This window comes from Bos indicus, chromosome 6 (genome assembly GCF_029378745.1).
Source record: "Bos indicus isolate NIAB-ARS_2022 breed Sahiwal x Tharparkar chromosome 6, NIAB-ARS_B.indTharparkar_mat_pri_1.0, whole genome shotgun sequence".
Classification (NCBI taxonomy): Eukaryota; Metazoa; Chordata; class Mammalia; order Artiodactyla; family Bovidae; genus Bos; species Bos indicus.
In genome coordinates, this window is record NC_091765.1 from 37,323,097 (window position 1) to 37,339,503 (window position 16,407).

At 39.5% G+C, this 16,407-nt stretch overlaps 1 protein-coding gene across 10 annotated transcripts in view; it reads left to right on the top strand.

Annotated features, from left to right (window-relative positions):
- Window positions 1–11,284, top strand: part of ABCG2 (ATP binding cassette subfamily G member 2 (JR blood group)) — a 127,546-nt gene extending 116,262 nt beyond the window's left edge. For all 10 annotated transcript variants that reach the window (XM_019962484.2, XM_019962485.2, XM_070791194.1 and 7 more), the window contains 6 exons: window positions 430–519; window positions 1,988–2,112; window positions 3,335–3,489; window positions 7,634–7,723; window positions 8,554–8,636; window positions 11,078–11,284. In XM_019962484.2, coding sequence (XP_019818043.2) covers window positions 430–519; window positions 1,988–2,112; window positions 3,335–3,489; window positions 7,634–7,723; window positions 8,554–8,636; window positions 11,078–11,225 — 691 coding nt within the window. In that variant the 3' untranslated portion in view covers window positions 11,226–11,284. The remainder of the gene's footprint in view (window positions 1–429; window positions 520–1,987; window positions 2,113–3,334; window positions 3,490–7,633; window positions 7,724–8,553; window positions 8,637–11,077) is intronic.
- The last annotated feature ends 5,123 nt before the right edge of the window (window positions 11,285–16,407 follow it).

Here is a 16,407-nt window from a genome sequence, read left to right on the forward strand (position 1 = left end):
CTGCATGGCAGAGGAGAGCTCTGATGTCTCTTCCTTTTCTTCTACGGGCACTAATCCGTAGTGAGGCCCCTACCCTCATGACCTCATCTAAACCCAACCAGCTCCCAGTGTCACCATCTGTAAATGCCATCACACTGAGAATTCCAGCTTCAGCATAGGACCTGGGGAGGATGCAGTTCAATCTACAGCAAACTTGGTTGTGAATTTCAGACTGTGCTACGTGGAGTCCCAAGGGTACCACTGTGGAGACGCAGGGGTATGGGAGTGACCTGAGGGGCTCATGCTTCCCTCTCTGTTTTAGCCAGAACGGTTGTGTGTTTAATGTGTTAAGATATCATTTGGGGAAAGAATTTTGCAGGAAGAAAAATGACCTGAGAATGTTTAATTGACCTCAGTGCTTTGGCTTTTGTTCCCTTTCTCACATCACAGAGCCGGGGTGCTCTTCTTCCTGACGACCAACCAGTGTTTCAGCAGTGTGTCAGCCGTGGAGCTCCTGGTGGTGGAGAAGAAGCTGTTTATGTGAGTAGGTCTCTGTTTCAGGAACGGGGCTGCTGGTCAGACTGGTCACATCCAAAACTGGGCCATGGCTTGGTTCCTGGGGGTTACCAGTGTTGACTGAGAAAGAGCAGCCAGAGTCTGGGAGGAAAACCATGAGCACGTGGGGCCTGATACAAAAGGGAGAAAGGAGTTTCAAGATTAGGGCACCGTCCACAAATCTACATGCTGCAGAGAAAGCAAGCAATAAGAGGCTGAAAAGGATCTTTTATTTTCAGCAAATAAGAAGTTGTGATGACTGTCACAAGAAAAGTTTGAGGGACTTGGTAGAGAGAAGGTAGTGTGTTGAACAGTATATTCAAGGTGAGGAGGTAAAGGTGACCAAGAAAACAGACCAAGTCTTCAGTGGAAGGGGGAATGAAGGAGCCAGAGAGCAGCCTTAAAAAATGTAAGCAGTTTTGTTTCTTCTGTTTTTCATAGTTGGAAGAGATTTGTGTATTTACATGTTGAGGAAAGGAATCATTAGAGAGGGAAAGAATGAAGATCTTGGTGGAATAGTTTGGAATTACAGGAGGAAGATCTCAGGAAAAGGAGGGATCTAGAATCTAAGAGGGGTGAAAAGAGAATTTGATCACTGACAGGTTGGCAGGCACTGTGGCTGGCAGGCATGATCATGGAAAGGGGTGTCATTTTCTTTTTTTATCATGAAAGGGGAAGAAGTAAAAGAGATGAGTGGCCTAAAGCTGCATTTGAGGCTTAGAGAACAGCAACAGCACCTTCTTCATAGTTAGAAGCAGGGAGAAAGGAACCACTGAAATGAGCTCCTGGCAGGCTGGCCTTCAAAGAGAGCCAGGGTCAGGAGAAAGGGAGGTGATGCAGGACCTGTTCCCCCAGAGTGGGTGTTCAGAGGCCAACTGGCCAGCATTCGGAGGGAGTTCTGCAATGACAAGAGGGGTCATTGCACAGAGCCTTGGGGGATAATATCCCAGGGGAGGCACACACGTGAGACATGCCTGATGCTGACCGGGAAGAAGGGTGGTGGGCTAACCTCAAAGATGGGGACGCGGTAGCTGTTAGACCTCTGGTAGCAGTGGAACTCTGTATGAAAGTGAAAGTCACTCAGTTGTGTACGACTCTGCGACCCCGTGGACTATACAGACCATGGAATTCTCCAGGCCAGAATACTGGAGTAGGTAGCCTTTCCCTTCTCCAGGGGATCTTCCCAACCCAGGGATAGAATCCAGGTGTCCCGCATTGCAGGCAGATTCTTCACCAGCTGAGCCACAAGGGAAGCCCGAGAATACTGGAGTACATAGCCTGTCCCTTCTCCAGTGGATCTTCCTGACCCAGGAATTGAACCCGGTCTCCTGCATTGCAGGCGGATTCTTTACCAATCCCATCTGTATAGCAGGGAGGACATCTGTATAGCAAATGGTTTAATCTCCTGGTCTTAAACTAATGTAGGATGTATGATGTGAATTTTTGTTTCTAGACATGAATACATCAGTGGATACTATAGAGTGTCATCTTACTTCTTTGGAAAACTGTTATCTGATTTACTCCCCATGAGGATGTTACCAAGTATTATATTTACTTGTATAACATACTTCTTGTTAGGTAAGCAATAAGACAAAAGATGTATGTCTTTAGTCTTGGATGGGAGGGGACTTTCTGTAAACATGCTTTGGTTCTCAAAACTATAAATCAAGTCCTGAGATTAGGAAGCATCTGTTCTTTATGCATGCTCTGAAATAACTGTTCTCCAAGGAGATTTTTGTCAAGGCTTTCTCCAAAGTAACTTTTAAAACTGTTTATAAAACTATATGTAGACATACTGCGTGTTATATACAACAAACATGGAAATAATTCCTAAAACTACTTTACACTATGTAGGAGGAGCTGGAGCTGGGATATTTATTACTTACCTATTTATATTTTTATTTTTGTGTATGAATATATAAAGATAATGAAGATAGTGACTTTTGGGGCTTACTGGTAATAAAATATTTGTTTGATAGATATAGAAAGATTGATTTGTACATTTTGTTTAGTCTATACCCCAGGCTCATTATATCAGAATTCTCTTTTATTTCTCACATACACAGATGCCCACACACACAGATATATACACACTCCAAAAATATTTCTTTTTTGACAAGCCACTACTGATTGAGTTTAAATTTCTGTTTTACAAATAAGAGGGTGTATCATAAAGAATCAGGCATAGAACCTAGATTCTTAAATTCCTACCTGGTGTTCTTATGGCTGTTCTGAAGTCTTCAGATTCTTGTTTGACCCATAGTATTAGCCCATTTTAGTTTATAAAGCAGTTTTATGAAGCTTGTTTAACCACATCCTCAATCCCAGAGTTATAGGGTGATTTGTCTTGGGAGACTTGGATTATGGACCCACTCCCCCAGATTTTAAAACCATTGAGTGGTCATATAATCCTGACCTTACCAGTTATCTTCACTAATGGTTTTATAGCAAAGAGTGAGTAATGTGATGTCTAGGTAAAATGAATGTGCTCTTGGCAAGTTTCCTTCTTAGAAGAGAAAGCAGTAGAATTCTGGCTAGTTGTCTACAGCTTTCCATCTCAGGCACTCAAAAACTGTTAATAATTACAAATAAAGAAGCAAGAGCATTACATGGAAAAGTGCTTATACAGTGAGCATAAAAAAGAAAATTGCATATAACTTTGTATGGTTATATTGGGTGGTTGGATGAAGGATGAATTTTTTCACTGTGATAGTAGTATCTCAAAGTATTACAGTGTTTTTTGCATAATAAACAGTCCCTGATAGACAGTGTTCGATTAACCCCCTCTTTGTTCCCTAAGGACTGAAGCCAAAGGTGGAGGCCTTCTTCATCATGATGCTTACCCTGATGATGGTGGCTTATTCAGCTAGTTCCATGGCACTGGCTATAGCAGCAGGTCAGAGTGTGGTATCTATAGCAACTCTGCTCATGACCATCTCTTTTGTGTTTATGATGGTAAGTACAAACTGTGCTTCTCTGAGGCATTATAATTTCCCCTTATTCCTACCCCCAAACTTGCCTATCCTGTAAGATCTGCTTGAGGATTCTGTACATCAGACTCTGCTTTAAGGAAGCTGTATATTGAAATATAGCTTATATTATTAGAGAATGTTTATATCTTTCCTTTTCTCCTTTGCTTTTCGCTTCTCTTCTTTTCATAGCTATTTGTAAGGCCTCCCCAGACAGCCATTTTGCTTTTTTGCATTTCTTTTCCATGGGGATGGTCTTGATCCCTGTCTCCTGTACAATGTCACGAACCTCATCCCATAGTTCATCAGGCACTCTATCTATCAGATCTAGGCCCTTAAATCTATTTCTCACTTCCACTGTATAATCATAAGGGATTTGATTTAGGTCATACCTGAATGGTCTAGTGGTTTTCCCTACTTTCTTCAATTTCAGTCTGAATTTGGCAATAAGGAGCTCATGGTCTGAGCCACAGTCAGCTCCTGGTCTTGTTTTTGCTGACTGTATAGAGCTTCTCCATCTTTGGCTGCAAAGAATATAATCAGTCTGATTTCGGTGTTGACCATCTGGTGATGTCCATGTATAGAGTCTTCTCTTGTGTTGTTGGAAGAGGGTGTTTGTTATGACCAGTGCATTTTCTTGGCAAAACTCTATTAGTCTTTGCCCTGCTTCATTCCGTATTCCAAGGCCAAATTTGCCTGTTTCTCCAGGTGTTTCTTGACTTGCTACTTTTTCATTCCAGTCCCCTATAATGAAAAGGACATCTTTTTTGGGTGTTAGGTCTAAAATCAGAAATACCAAAGGAACATTTCATGCAAAGATGAGCTCAATAAAGGACAGAAATGGTATGGACCTAACAGAAGCAGAAGATACTAAGAAGAGATGGCAAGAATACACAAAAGAACTGTACAAAAAAGATCTTCACGACCCAGATAATCACAATAATGTGATCACTGACCTAGAGCCAGACATCCTGGAATGTGAAGCCAAATGGGCCTTAGAAAGCATCACTATGAACAAAGCTAGTGGAGGTGATGGAATTCCAGTTGAGCTATTTCAAATCCTGAAAGATGATGCTGTGAAAGTGCTGTACTCAATATGCCAGCACATTTGGAAAACTCAGCAGTGGCCACAGGACTGGAAAAGGCAGTTTTCATTCCAATCCCAAAGAAAGGCAATGCCAAAGAATGCTCAAACTACCACACAATTGCACTCATCTCACACACTAGTAAAGTAATGCTCGCTCAAAATTCTCCAAGCCAGGCTTCAGCAATATGTGAACCGTGAACTTCCAGATGTTCAAGCTGGTTTTAGAAAAGGCAGAGGAACCAGAGATCAAATTGCCAACATCCGCTGGATCACAGAAAAAGCAAGAGAGTTCCAGAAAAACATCTATTTCTGCTTTATTGACTATGCCAAAGCTTTTGACTGTGTGGATCACAATAAACTGTGGGAAATTCTGAAAGAGATGGGAATACCAGACCACCAGATCTGCCTCTTGAGAAATTTGTATGCAGGTCAGGAAGCAAAAGTTAGAACTGGACATGGAACAGCAGACTGGTTCCAAATAGGAAAAGGAGTTCTTCAAGGCTGTATATTGTCACCCTGTTTATTTAACTTATATGCAGAGTACATCATGAGAAATGCTGGACTGGAAGAAACACAAACTGGAATCAAGATTGCCGAGAGAAATATCAATAACCTCAGATATGCAGATGACACCACCCTTATGGCAGAAAGTGAAGAGGAACTCAAAAGCCTCTTGATGAAAGTGAAAGTGGAGATTGAAAAAGTTGGCTTAAAGCTCAACATTCAGAAAACGAAGATCATGGCATCCGGTCCCATCACTTCATGGGAAATAGATGGGGAAACAGTGGAAACAGTGTCAGACTTTATTTTTCTGGGCTCCAAAATCACTGCAGATGGTGACTGCAGCCATAAAATTAAAAGATGCTTACTCCTTGGAAGCAAAGTTATGACCAACCTAGATAGCATATTCAAAAGCAGAGACATTACTTTGCCAACAAAGGTCCGTCTAGTCAAGGCTATGGTTTTTCCAGTGGTCATGTACGGATGTGAGAGTTGGACTGTGAAGAAGGCTGAGCACCAAAGAATTGATGCTTTTGAACTGTGGTGTTGGAGAAGACTCTTGAGAGTCCCTTGGACTGCAAGGAGATCCAACCAGTCCATTCTGAAGATCAGCCCTGGGATTTCTTTGGAAGGAATGATGCTAAAGCTGAAACTCCAGTACTTTGGCCACCTCATGCGAAGAGTTGACTCATTGGAAAAGACTCTGATGCTGGGAGGGATTGGGGGCAGGAGGAGAAGGGGACGACAGAGGATGAGATGGCTGGATGGCATCACTGACTCAATGGACGTGAGTCTGAGTGAACTCTGGGAGTTGGTGATGGACAGGGAGGCCTGGCGTGCCGCTATTCATGGGGTCGCAAAGAGTCGGATACCACTGAGCGAGTGATCTGATCTGATTAGAGAATGTATCAGCTTTTTCTTGATCTCACCCAGCTAGTTTTGCTACTGGTCTAATACAGTTATTAGAACCTTAGTCAATGTATTGTTACTGATGAGCTTTAAAAAGAGGCCTCTTGGTGATATACCATCAAAGCTCAATAAATTGAAAGTTTGAAAACCCCCAAAATTTTTATTTTTAAAATTTTAAAAAACTGTTAAAATGACAGGTCCATTGTCTGACTTTCCTGCTGGTGGGAGAGAAGTGCTGGCTTGTTTAATCGGCAGCTGAGATGGTTTAGTTGGATCTACTGCTCTCCAGGGGGAAACCTAAGTTCCATGAAAATAGAGCAACATGTGCATGGGTCTGTCTTGGGCCCCTCCTATATTTTGAAAAGGAGTGTTTTAAAAATACTGAAAAATTCCAGTACTAGGACCTCTCCTTTCTGGGTTCCTGACATTTCTTTATATCAATATATTTCTCTTTACCTTTTGAAAATAGTTACTTAATCCTAACCTTACATGGCCCTACATTTTGCACACACAAAGATGAATCAGTAGATGAAAGGAACCAGTTACTACTTTCCGCCACAAACATCAAATAAACAGAAACGTGTAGCCTCTTTACTTCATACACATGCCATATCTGGTAGAGTAGCAGTACATGTCTTTAAAAGGTAGGTATTAGCACAAACTCTTGCCAAAGTTTAATTCTTCCATTATTGAGTTTGAAAACTGCCAATCTAACCAGTATTGAGAAAATGGGCAACATTATATATGTTTTCTATAGTGTAAAATAATACGTAAGGTGTTCTTCAAAATTAAAATGTTTTATTTTATATATTACTTTGATTTGTTATTATTTAAGGATTTGTATTATATATAAAACTTTAGAAACTAGTCATAAGACTATATTTCACCCCGATATTGTGTGTTATGCATTAAGCACTTAGTTAGGTCAAGTTCAAAGCTATGTGGTCACACCAGGAACATTGTCATTGTTATGTCCATCTCAGCATACCTTGTGCCAGTTAGAAAGTGTTTTATGTGAAGATTTTCTCATGTACCCATCTCTTGCTGAAGCGGTCATTTCTGGAATCTTCATTGTAATGCTCCTTTTTGCAGCTTTAAATGAAGGAATTGACCATATTTTATGCTGTGCTTTACCGCGTTATGCTGTGTACCAGTTCCAGCCTTTGGGTTATTTTAAGCATGTGAACACTACCCAAAATTATTCCTAAAGTCATACAGAGATAGAATGTAAACCCTTGTAAATAACAAATATTACTGTGTTACAGAAATCGGGGCGTGAGGTGCTCAGGATACATTCAGGTGTGTTTATTGGTGGGAATATATAGTTGGTTGTATCATTGCAAATCAGTACTATTCACTTTCCAATGTGTGCAGTTACAGAGAAAGTAAAAGCCTCAACAATTAGAAATCTCCCAATTAAATAAAATGTATATTATAAATATATTTAGATCCCTAAACAGCCTCAGCTCCAGAGAGATATACACATACAAAGAGGATAGGGTAAGTCTTCAGAGTAGTGGAAAGAATTTCAAAGAAGAGTTGTCCTTAGCAGTATTCACGAGACTGTCAGGGACTTAAAGAGGCTATTTGCTAGACAGCACCAGATCTGATTCTTGGTATTTGTTTTTTGTAGATATTTTCAGGGCTGTTGGTAAATCTCAAAACCGTCGTGCCTTGGTTGTCATGGCTTCAATACTTGAGCATTCCTCGATACGGCTATGCGGTATGTTCTCCTTATCTGTCACCGTGCTGGTTCATCGTCCCCATGCTGGAAACAGCCAGAATAAAGCCTCTCATGTCCTTGGCCATGAGCTGTGCAAGTTTTAGGACAATGAAGGAGAGTTTCCTATTAAGCCTTGGGTCAAGTTGATAATCACCTGGGATTTCTCTAGTCACCTTGTTGTCTGAGGGAGCTGAAGGATTGGGAGATAACTCATAGTTATGGACAAAGATTGACTAATTGATATAAAAAAATACAGTGTTTCAGTTCATCAAAGAAATTAATGAGAAGATGAAGGCCTAGAATACGTATTTTAAATTGAAAGGGAAATTAGAATAAAAACCATGTCATACTCACAGCTACTATTGACTTTAGAAAGCTAATCAACTCCAGAGAAAAATGTGCCTTAAAATAGTAAAATTAAATTTCTAACTCCTAAGAATTATAACTGATTTTGATGAGAACAAACAAGAAAAATACAAAGATTGTTACTATAAATTAACAATAGTCATTGAGTATCACTGTATCATTTTAATTATAGTACTATGGGGTTATAAAAATGGGGAGAGAAGAAGGAAAGAGCTATGGAATAATATAGCCAGAGATCTCTCTTCTTGGTTTTTGTATCAGAGCCCCAAATCCCAACCCTAGGCCTCTTGATTGCCAGGAAAAATAATTTTAGTTGCTTTGGTATGACAAAGACTGTGAATGTGAAACTTTGTTTTTAGAGATAACAACAGAAATTAAACTTAGTGGACATAATTGTAATAATTCTTTGGAAACTTTTGACATTTAAAACTATTTTCTTTATCCTGCTCCCACTTATGTTATAGGCTTTGCAGCATAATGAATTTTTGGGACAAAACTTCTGCCCAGGACTCAATGTAACAACAAACAATACGTGTAGCTATGCCATGTAAGTTTGCGTTCAGTGTCACAGTGGCTTTGCTTACTGTTGTGGTATGATATAGAAATACTACTGGGCTGAGGAATCCTTTCACAGACACTGACTTCTCTGAGTCTGAGTATTCTCATTTATAAAGTGAGTTATCCACTAATGCATGAGAAAGTGCTCTACAACTCCTGGGTATTCTATTTAGGTCAAAATTGTATTTTACTTGGAGAACCATTTCTTATGTGTTACTTATTTGTTTGGGGTCTTTTAAAAGATCCTTTTGCAGTTTGGATTGTGGGTTTGGATTTCTATTTTTCAGAACATTTGAGTTTGAAATGAGAGCTGCTTTGGTATTTTTATCAAGCCTTAACAGTACTGGAACTGTATGGATTATATGAAGTGTATAGACCCATGAATTTAGGATTCCTGTGAGCTCAACCCACGGCCAGGGTGAAAGAGTTAGTTGCTCAGTCGTGTCTGACTCTTTGTGATCTTATGGACTGTAGCCTGCCAGGTTTCTCTGTCCATGGAATTCTCTAGGCAAGAATACTGGAGTGGGTAGCCATTCACTTCTCCAGAAGATCTTTCTGACCCAGGGATCAAACCCAGGTTTCCTGCATTGCATGTGGATTCTTTACCATCTGAGCCACCAGGGAAACCCAACCCATGGCTAGTAGTAAGAGCTAAAACGGCATTAGGAGTGGGAGGGAACATTTTCCTGCCCCAGTCTGGCTCTTGCCTCTTCCTCCTGTATCCAGGAGACAACATGGAATCAAAGTCTGCACAACCTTTTTTTTTTTTTTGACTGACTTGGAATTCTCCCTACTGAAGGATGTTTCCTCTAAAGAAAGGAACATATATTTCAGTAAGCTTGAGAAGGGAATCTCATTTTTTTCAGTATAATAAGAAAAACAGATTTTAATAGAAATAAAGGCATTATTTTAAAGTTAAGTAACATTTCCTTTTGATGATTGTTGTTAATGGTTTGATTTTGATATATTAATTAATGAGAGAAAAGAGAATGCTGGTATCCTAAATCTCATGAATATTCAAGTGGGTTAGAAGTAATTCTTAATAATAGGACAAATTGCTATTTAGAAGTATTGCCAGAAAACCTCTATGAAGAGAAGCTTTCCTTATCCTGCCTACTCCCTTTCTTTTGATATGAGTATAACATTTTTTTTTTCAATCTGCTAAATTCCAAGAGTAGCAGAAAAATGGAATCAGGTAATAATTATGGTTGTGCCAGATATTTTTAATACCAGCTGCTTTTCTTTTATTTTTTTTTAAATTTAAATTTATTTATTTTAATTGGAGGCTAATTACTTTACAATATTGTATTGGTTTTGTCATACATCAACATGAATCCGCCACGGGTGTACATGTGTTCCCCATCCTGAACCCCACTAATCAGGGCTACTCCATCCTATTCTGCTCTGTTCCAGCTCCCACTAAGGCATACCTGATAATCTGACCTGCTGGTAATGTCTTAGAGCCGAGCCTCTGTGATGCTCATTCCAGTCTTGGTGTAAGAGCTGACAGAGTGTGACTCTGGTAGGAGACCTCTATTCACCTATTCCCCTAGTTTTAGAACTCTGAGCCTGTGTTTTTTCTTTTTTTTTGGTATGGCTGATTTGTGAGTAATGAACCCTATAAACAGCTTTGGTCATCTTTGTAAGTGCCTTCAGTATCATCTGCTAAAGCTAAGACTTTCCCCATCAGGCATTTGTGAAAAATTACTTGATAAATGTTTCTGTCCTTTGAAGAGAGGCCGCATCACAGACTTGGAAACCAACCTATTTGGGGAGACTACCAACTTGATTCAAAGTGTGAATCTGTGAAGTTGACCAAGTTCCTTAAACTTTAGTCTCCTCATCTTTTAAATTTGGGTTGTTTTAGGGATTAATTAAACTATTATATGAGAGCTTCCCAGGTGGCACACTGGTAAAGAATTCGCCCGCCAATTCAGGAGACAAAAGAGATGCAGGTTTTATCCTTGGGTCAGGAAGATCCCCTGGAGAAAGAAATGGCAACCCACTCCAGTATTCTTGCCTGGGAAGTCCCATGGATAGAGGAGCCTGGGGGACTACAGTCCATGGGGTTGCAAAGAGTCAGACATGACTTAGCAACTAAACATATACATCCACAAACTATTATAAGCAGGTTGCTTCATAGTATCTAACAGAATTATAAGCACTCGACTGTTTTCTGTATATTTTTATGATGCATATGACTGACCTATGAACCCCTGTTATATCCCAATAGAATAGAACGATAAAGCTAAAACCACATACACATACACACACCACAAAAACCCTCTAAAACTGTTTTCTATTATAAATGAAGGGATGGTAATTTAAGACTTGGTAACCTGTAGGTTTCTTTAAGGAACAGTGAATATATTGAGTAAAATTTGACAGATGCTAAAAATGAAGTTATATTCTTTTTCTGTTGAATTTCAGATGTACTGGCGAAGAATTTCTGACCAACCAGGGCATCGATATCTCACCTTGGGGCCTGTGGAAGAATCACGTAGCCTTGGCATGCATGATTGTTATCTTCCTTACAATTGCCTACCTGAAATTGTTATTCCTTAAAAAGTTTTCTTAAATTCCTCTTTAATTTCAGTGATTTACCCCCAATTAAAAAGGGACTTTTTGATTTTCATATCCAATGAAGTTTTTTTGGTTGTTTTCATCTTTTTATTTACTTACATTATGCCAATGTGTTTTATTATTTTTGGTTGTCTTCTTTTCACTTGCCTCTTACTGTTGTTCAGCAAGAATTATTTTCAGCAGAAAACATTTATAGAAATCACAGTGAACTAAATTATACTTGAAAAAACCCAAGTCATAAACTAGTGATATGTACTACATATTAGTTCATCTTGTCAGATGGTAACCATAGGAGAGAAATCTACTTTAATTTATTGACCTGAAAAAGAAATGAGTTCTAGAAACTTGTGTTAAGTTACTAATATATCTGGTATTGGTATCCTTCCCTTTAAAATGAATAGGCAGGTTAGTTGCCCTCCAGTTTCAATATTATATAAACCTATGTCCTCTATTATCTTATAAATAATAAGTAACAAATATATTGATGCTGTAGTAGAAGTATGAAATCCAAACCATGCTGGAAAAACACAGTGTCATATATAGATAAAAAACCCTTTCTAATAGAAAGCAGTTTGATAAGCTTTTTAAGGTTATTTGAATTTACTGAGGTTTCCCTCTAGTGGAATTAGAGTATCTCAAGAGTCTTAGCTGGGTTTTGGACCCCAGGTGTAGAGGGCCAGGATTCTGGCGACTTACCCTTCTTGAGTTCAGTAGTCTGTAATCTTGGTGTGCCTCATAATCTCTTGAGGAATTTTGCTCCAACACAGATTTCAGGGTCCTTTGAGCCCTACTGCATTGTAATCGCCGGGATTACCTGTGTAAAGAACTGTCCACGGCAGGATTTGGTAATTCCCATGATCTTTCCCAGCTCTGACAATTTTAGACTTATGATAGAAGAACTGTTATAACTGGCTCTATACAGGTTTTTTTACTTTCCTACATATACACCTCATATATTTACACATCTTCTCTTTATTCTAACATTTACCAGTAATAGGGGAGTGTTTTAAACATTTTTTATAAGAAAAGGTACTGTCCAGTGAATTATAAAAGGAACACAGCTGTACAACCATTAATCCATATGAAGAAATAGAACATTATTAGTGCACAGAAGCCCCCCTTGGGCTTCTCTCCCAAGACTACTTCTCCTTTCTCTCTGGATTATTTTTGAAATGACACTTGTGCACTCGTGTCTGTTGCTACTATCAGATTATCACTACAGCTCAGTTTTGTGTTTCTGTGTATATAAATATATCCTTAATTAAGCCCCCCACTTCCTTATTAAAGGAATAGGTTATTAATATAAGCTATTCATTTTGTAATTATTTTAGTTTTATAGAAAAGTTGCAAAAATCATGCAAAAAGTTCCTGTATATCTTTTGCCCAGCTTCCTTTAATGTTAACATTTTGTGTACCATGATACATGTCAAAACTAAGAAATTAACATTGATACATTACTTTTAAACTATACACTTTATTCAGATTTCACTACTTTTCCATCAGTATTCTTTAATTGTTCTAGCATGCAGTTCAGGATATTCTGTTTAATTTATTCCCTTTTTAAAAGTAAATACTTTTCAGTATTGGAGGAAGTAAGTGAACTGAGGAAACAGTGTGTAGACCTGCTATGACCGGTCATCTTGGAATATCATTTCGTGTCAGTGGGTGCCCTGCCATGTTGCTGCAACATCAATCCAGGGGCATAGCATTATAGTTTCATCTTTGGACTTTAAGGAACATTTTTTCTTGTTTTATGACATTGGATTAATACATCATCTTGTAGTACATCATCACACCCCCTTTTTACCTGATTATTTTGTGACTATAGGACCACTGACAAAGATTCATCTAGTCAAAGCTATGGTTTTTCCAGTAGTTTTGTACGGATGTGAGTTGGACTATAAAAAAAGCCGAGTGCCAAAGAATTGATGCTTTTGAACTGTGGTGTTGGAGAAGACTGTTGAAAGTCCCTTGGGGTGCAAAGAGATCAAAACAGTCAATCCTAAAGAAAATCAGTCCTGAATATTCATTGGAAGGACTGATGCTGAAGCTGAAGCTCCAATACTTTGGCCACCTGATGCGAAGAACTGACTCATTAGAAAAGATCCTGATTGGGAAAGATTGAAGTTGGGAGGAGAAGGGGGCAACAGAGGTTGAGATGGTTGGATGGCATCACTGACGCCATGGATATGAGTTTGAGCAAGCTCTGGGAGTTGGTGATGGACAGGGAAGCCTGGCATGCTGCAGTCCATGGGTTCGCAAGGAGTGGGACACGACTGAGTGACTGAACTGAACTGATAGGGTTAGTGAGTTTTTTCCTCTTCTTGGTATAGTTCTTTCTTTTTACATAACCCTGGCTTACTCACAGTTCTCTCTTCCTTACACAGGAAGAAACATATTACACAGTTCTCTGTGTACAGAGAGAAATACATATTTATACTTTATATACAAAATATACTTAACAAAAGAGATAGTAAAGCCAAAATATTAATACCTACTTCTAAAAGTAGTAAGAATTTAAATATATCTTGTCCTACTTACCCTCCTTTTGTATAATTATCTTTTTTCTTTTTAAAATTATTATGGTAAGAAACACATAAAATTTACCATCTTAACCATTTTTAAGTTGAGGAACATTTTAAAAAGTATAGGACTTCCCTGGTAGACCAGTGGGTAAGAATCCACCTTCCAGTGAAGGGGATGTGGGTTCAACCCCTTGTCAGGGAACTAAGATCCCACAAACCAGCAAGCTGCACACCATTAAAATCCCTCAGGCTGCAACTAAGACCCAATGCAGTCAAATAAATACTTTTTAAAAATGTAAGTGAAAGGGCAAGTCTTATAAAATAGAAAATAAAAAAATTTTTACAGAGATTTATTTCAGAATATGTCTATATTCTTTTGAATTTTGATTTTATTTTCTTGCATGTTAGAAGAACTAGTTGATAATGAAAAGGATAAATAAATTACTTTCATTTAAAATAAAAGCCACCAGGTTGTTAAACTCATGAATAGCCTCCTTCCTTCCATCCTTTTTTATAACAACATCGAAGATGCCACAGAACCTTCCAGAGCAAGTCGTCTTGCACTCTTCTTTGAAAGCCCCACAGAGCAACTGAAGGAGTAAAAATAATAGCCAACATTTATTTATTTCTGAGGATTTCCTGCTGCTGCTGCTGCTGCTGCTAAGTCGCTTCAGTCATGTCCAACTCTGTGCGACCCCATAGACTGCATCCCACTAGGATCCTCCGTCCATGGGATTTTCCAGGCAAGAGTACTAGAGTGGGTTGCCATTGCCTTCTCTGCCTGAGGATTTAAGACTAATTTTAAAAAAGACTAATTCAAAGGATATCTATTCCATTCATAGGAATTCGTTAAGCTAACCTGAATAGTTGCAGCAGCTTCCCTGGTAGCTCAGCTGGTAAAGAATCTGCCTGCAATGTAGGAGACCCAGATTTGATTCCTGGGTTGGGAAGATCTGCTGGAGAAGGAATAGGCTACCCACTCCAGTATTCTTGGGCTTCCCTGGTGGCTCAGCTGCCAAAGAATCCACCTGCAATGTGGGAGACCAGGATTCAATCCCTGGGTTGGGACGATCCCCTGGAGAAGGGAACGGCTACCCACTCCAGTATTCTGGCCTGGAGAATTCCATGGACTGTACAGTCCATAGGATCACAAAGAGTCGGACACAACTGAGCATCTTTTCAAAAAAAAAAACAACAGTGCAGGAGAAACTCAGTATCCTCACCTCACTCTCAAGGATATGTGCTTATCCTCAGTGGACTAAAGAGTCCAAAGGAAAAATACCTAGAACTCAGCCAAACGTGGCTACCAACTTAATGTACCTCCTGGCCTTCTGTCTCTATATACACATTTTTTAAAAAGTGGTTGACTCACATGGTGATTGTAACCTTTTGTCGCCACTGAGCAATATGAACATAAAATACTTATATTCTAAATCAAAGTAACCCATTTTATAGACATTCTTTTTTTTTTTTTGCTGTTACTTAGGATAAAAGCAAAAAAAAAAAAAAAAACAGGGGAATACTGGGTTCTCCAATATTCTTGCCTAGAGAATCCTGTGGACAGAGAGTCTGGTGTGGTGGGCTGCCGTTTGTGGGGTTGCACAGAGTTGGACACGACTGAAGCGACTTAACATGATGGATGCATTGGAGAAAGAAATAGCAACCCATTCCAGTATTCTTGCCTGGAGAATCCCAAGGACAGAGGAGCCTGGTGGGCTGCCGTCTATAGCGTCGCACACGACTGAAGAGATGCAGCAGCAGCAGCAGCAGGGTGGGGTTTCGTAAGCTTGCCTGATAAGAATCAAGATCATCTGAGATGCTTATGTAAGAAAGGAAAAAAGGAAGGAAGAACTATTGTTTTTTTCCCCTGTTGACTTAGAATCTCTGAAGAGTGGACCTGGAAATTCCAGGTGATTTTTTGGGAAATACTGAAGGCTGTAATAAGGAGTTGCTGCTGCTAAGTTGCTTCAGTAGTGTCCGACTGTGTATGACCCCATAGACGGAAGCCCATCAGGCTCCCCCATCCCTGGGATTCTCCAGGCAAGAACACTGGAGTGGGTTGCCATTTCCTTCTCCAATGCATGAAAGTGAAAAGTGAAAGTGAAGTCACTCAGTCGTGTCCGACTCTTAGCGACCCCATGGACTGCAGCCTACCAGGCTCCTCTGTCCATGGAATTTTCCAGGCAAGAGTACTGGAGTGGGTTGCCATTGCCTTCTCTGAATAAAGAGTTAAGACCATTTAATCTACATTTGTGATGATTTGATCTTGATGCAATAATCACTGTGTAATGTCTGTGCTCTAAGCCATCTATCTTGTATCCACCTCAGTATCAGAATCACATTTAGAACTAAATGAGCTCACTATCATCACTGGATCTTGAAACCTTCTTAACCTGCAGAATCATTCTTTTACCTGGAAACCCCACAAAACAGCGGGCATGGGTTTCTGATCATGAGTACTGCTCTAGTCCAGTGAGGAAGTGGCCTCTCGGTTTGCCCCCCTTTCCAAGCAGTAAAGCTGAGGCATCATCTGAGTGATTAAAGGGAATGATTTAAGGACTTTGAGCTTGGCTGTACACTGTTAAGAAAATCTCAAGCTATTCTGACTTCATTTTGCGGATGAGGAAACTTGAGTTTCAGCAACTGTGACTA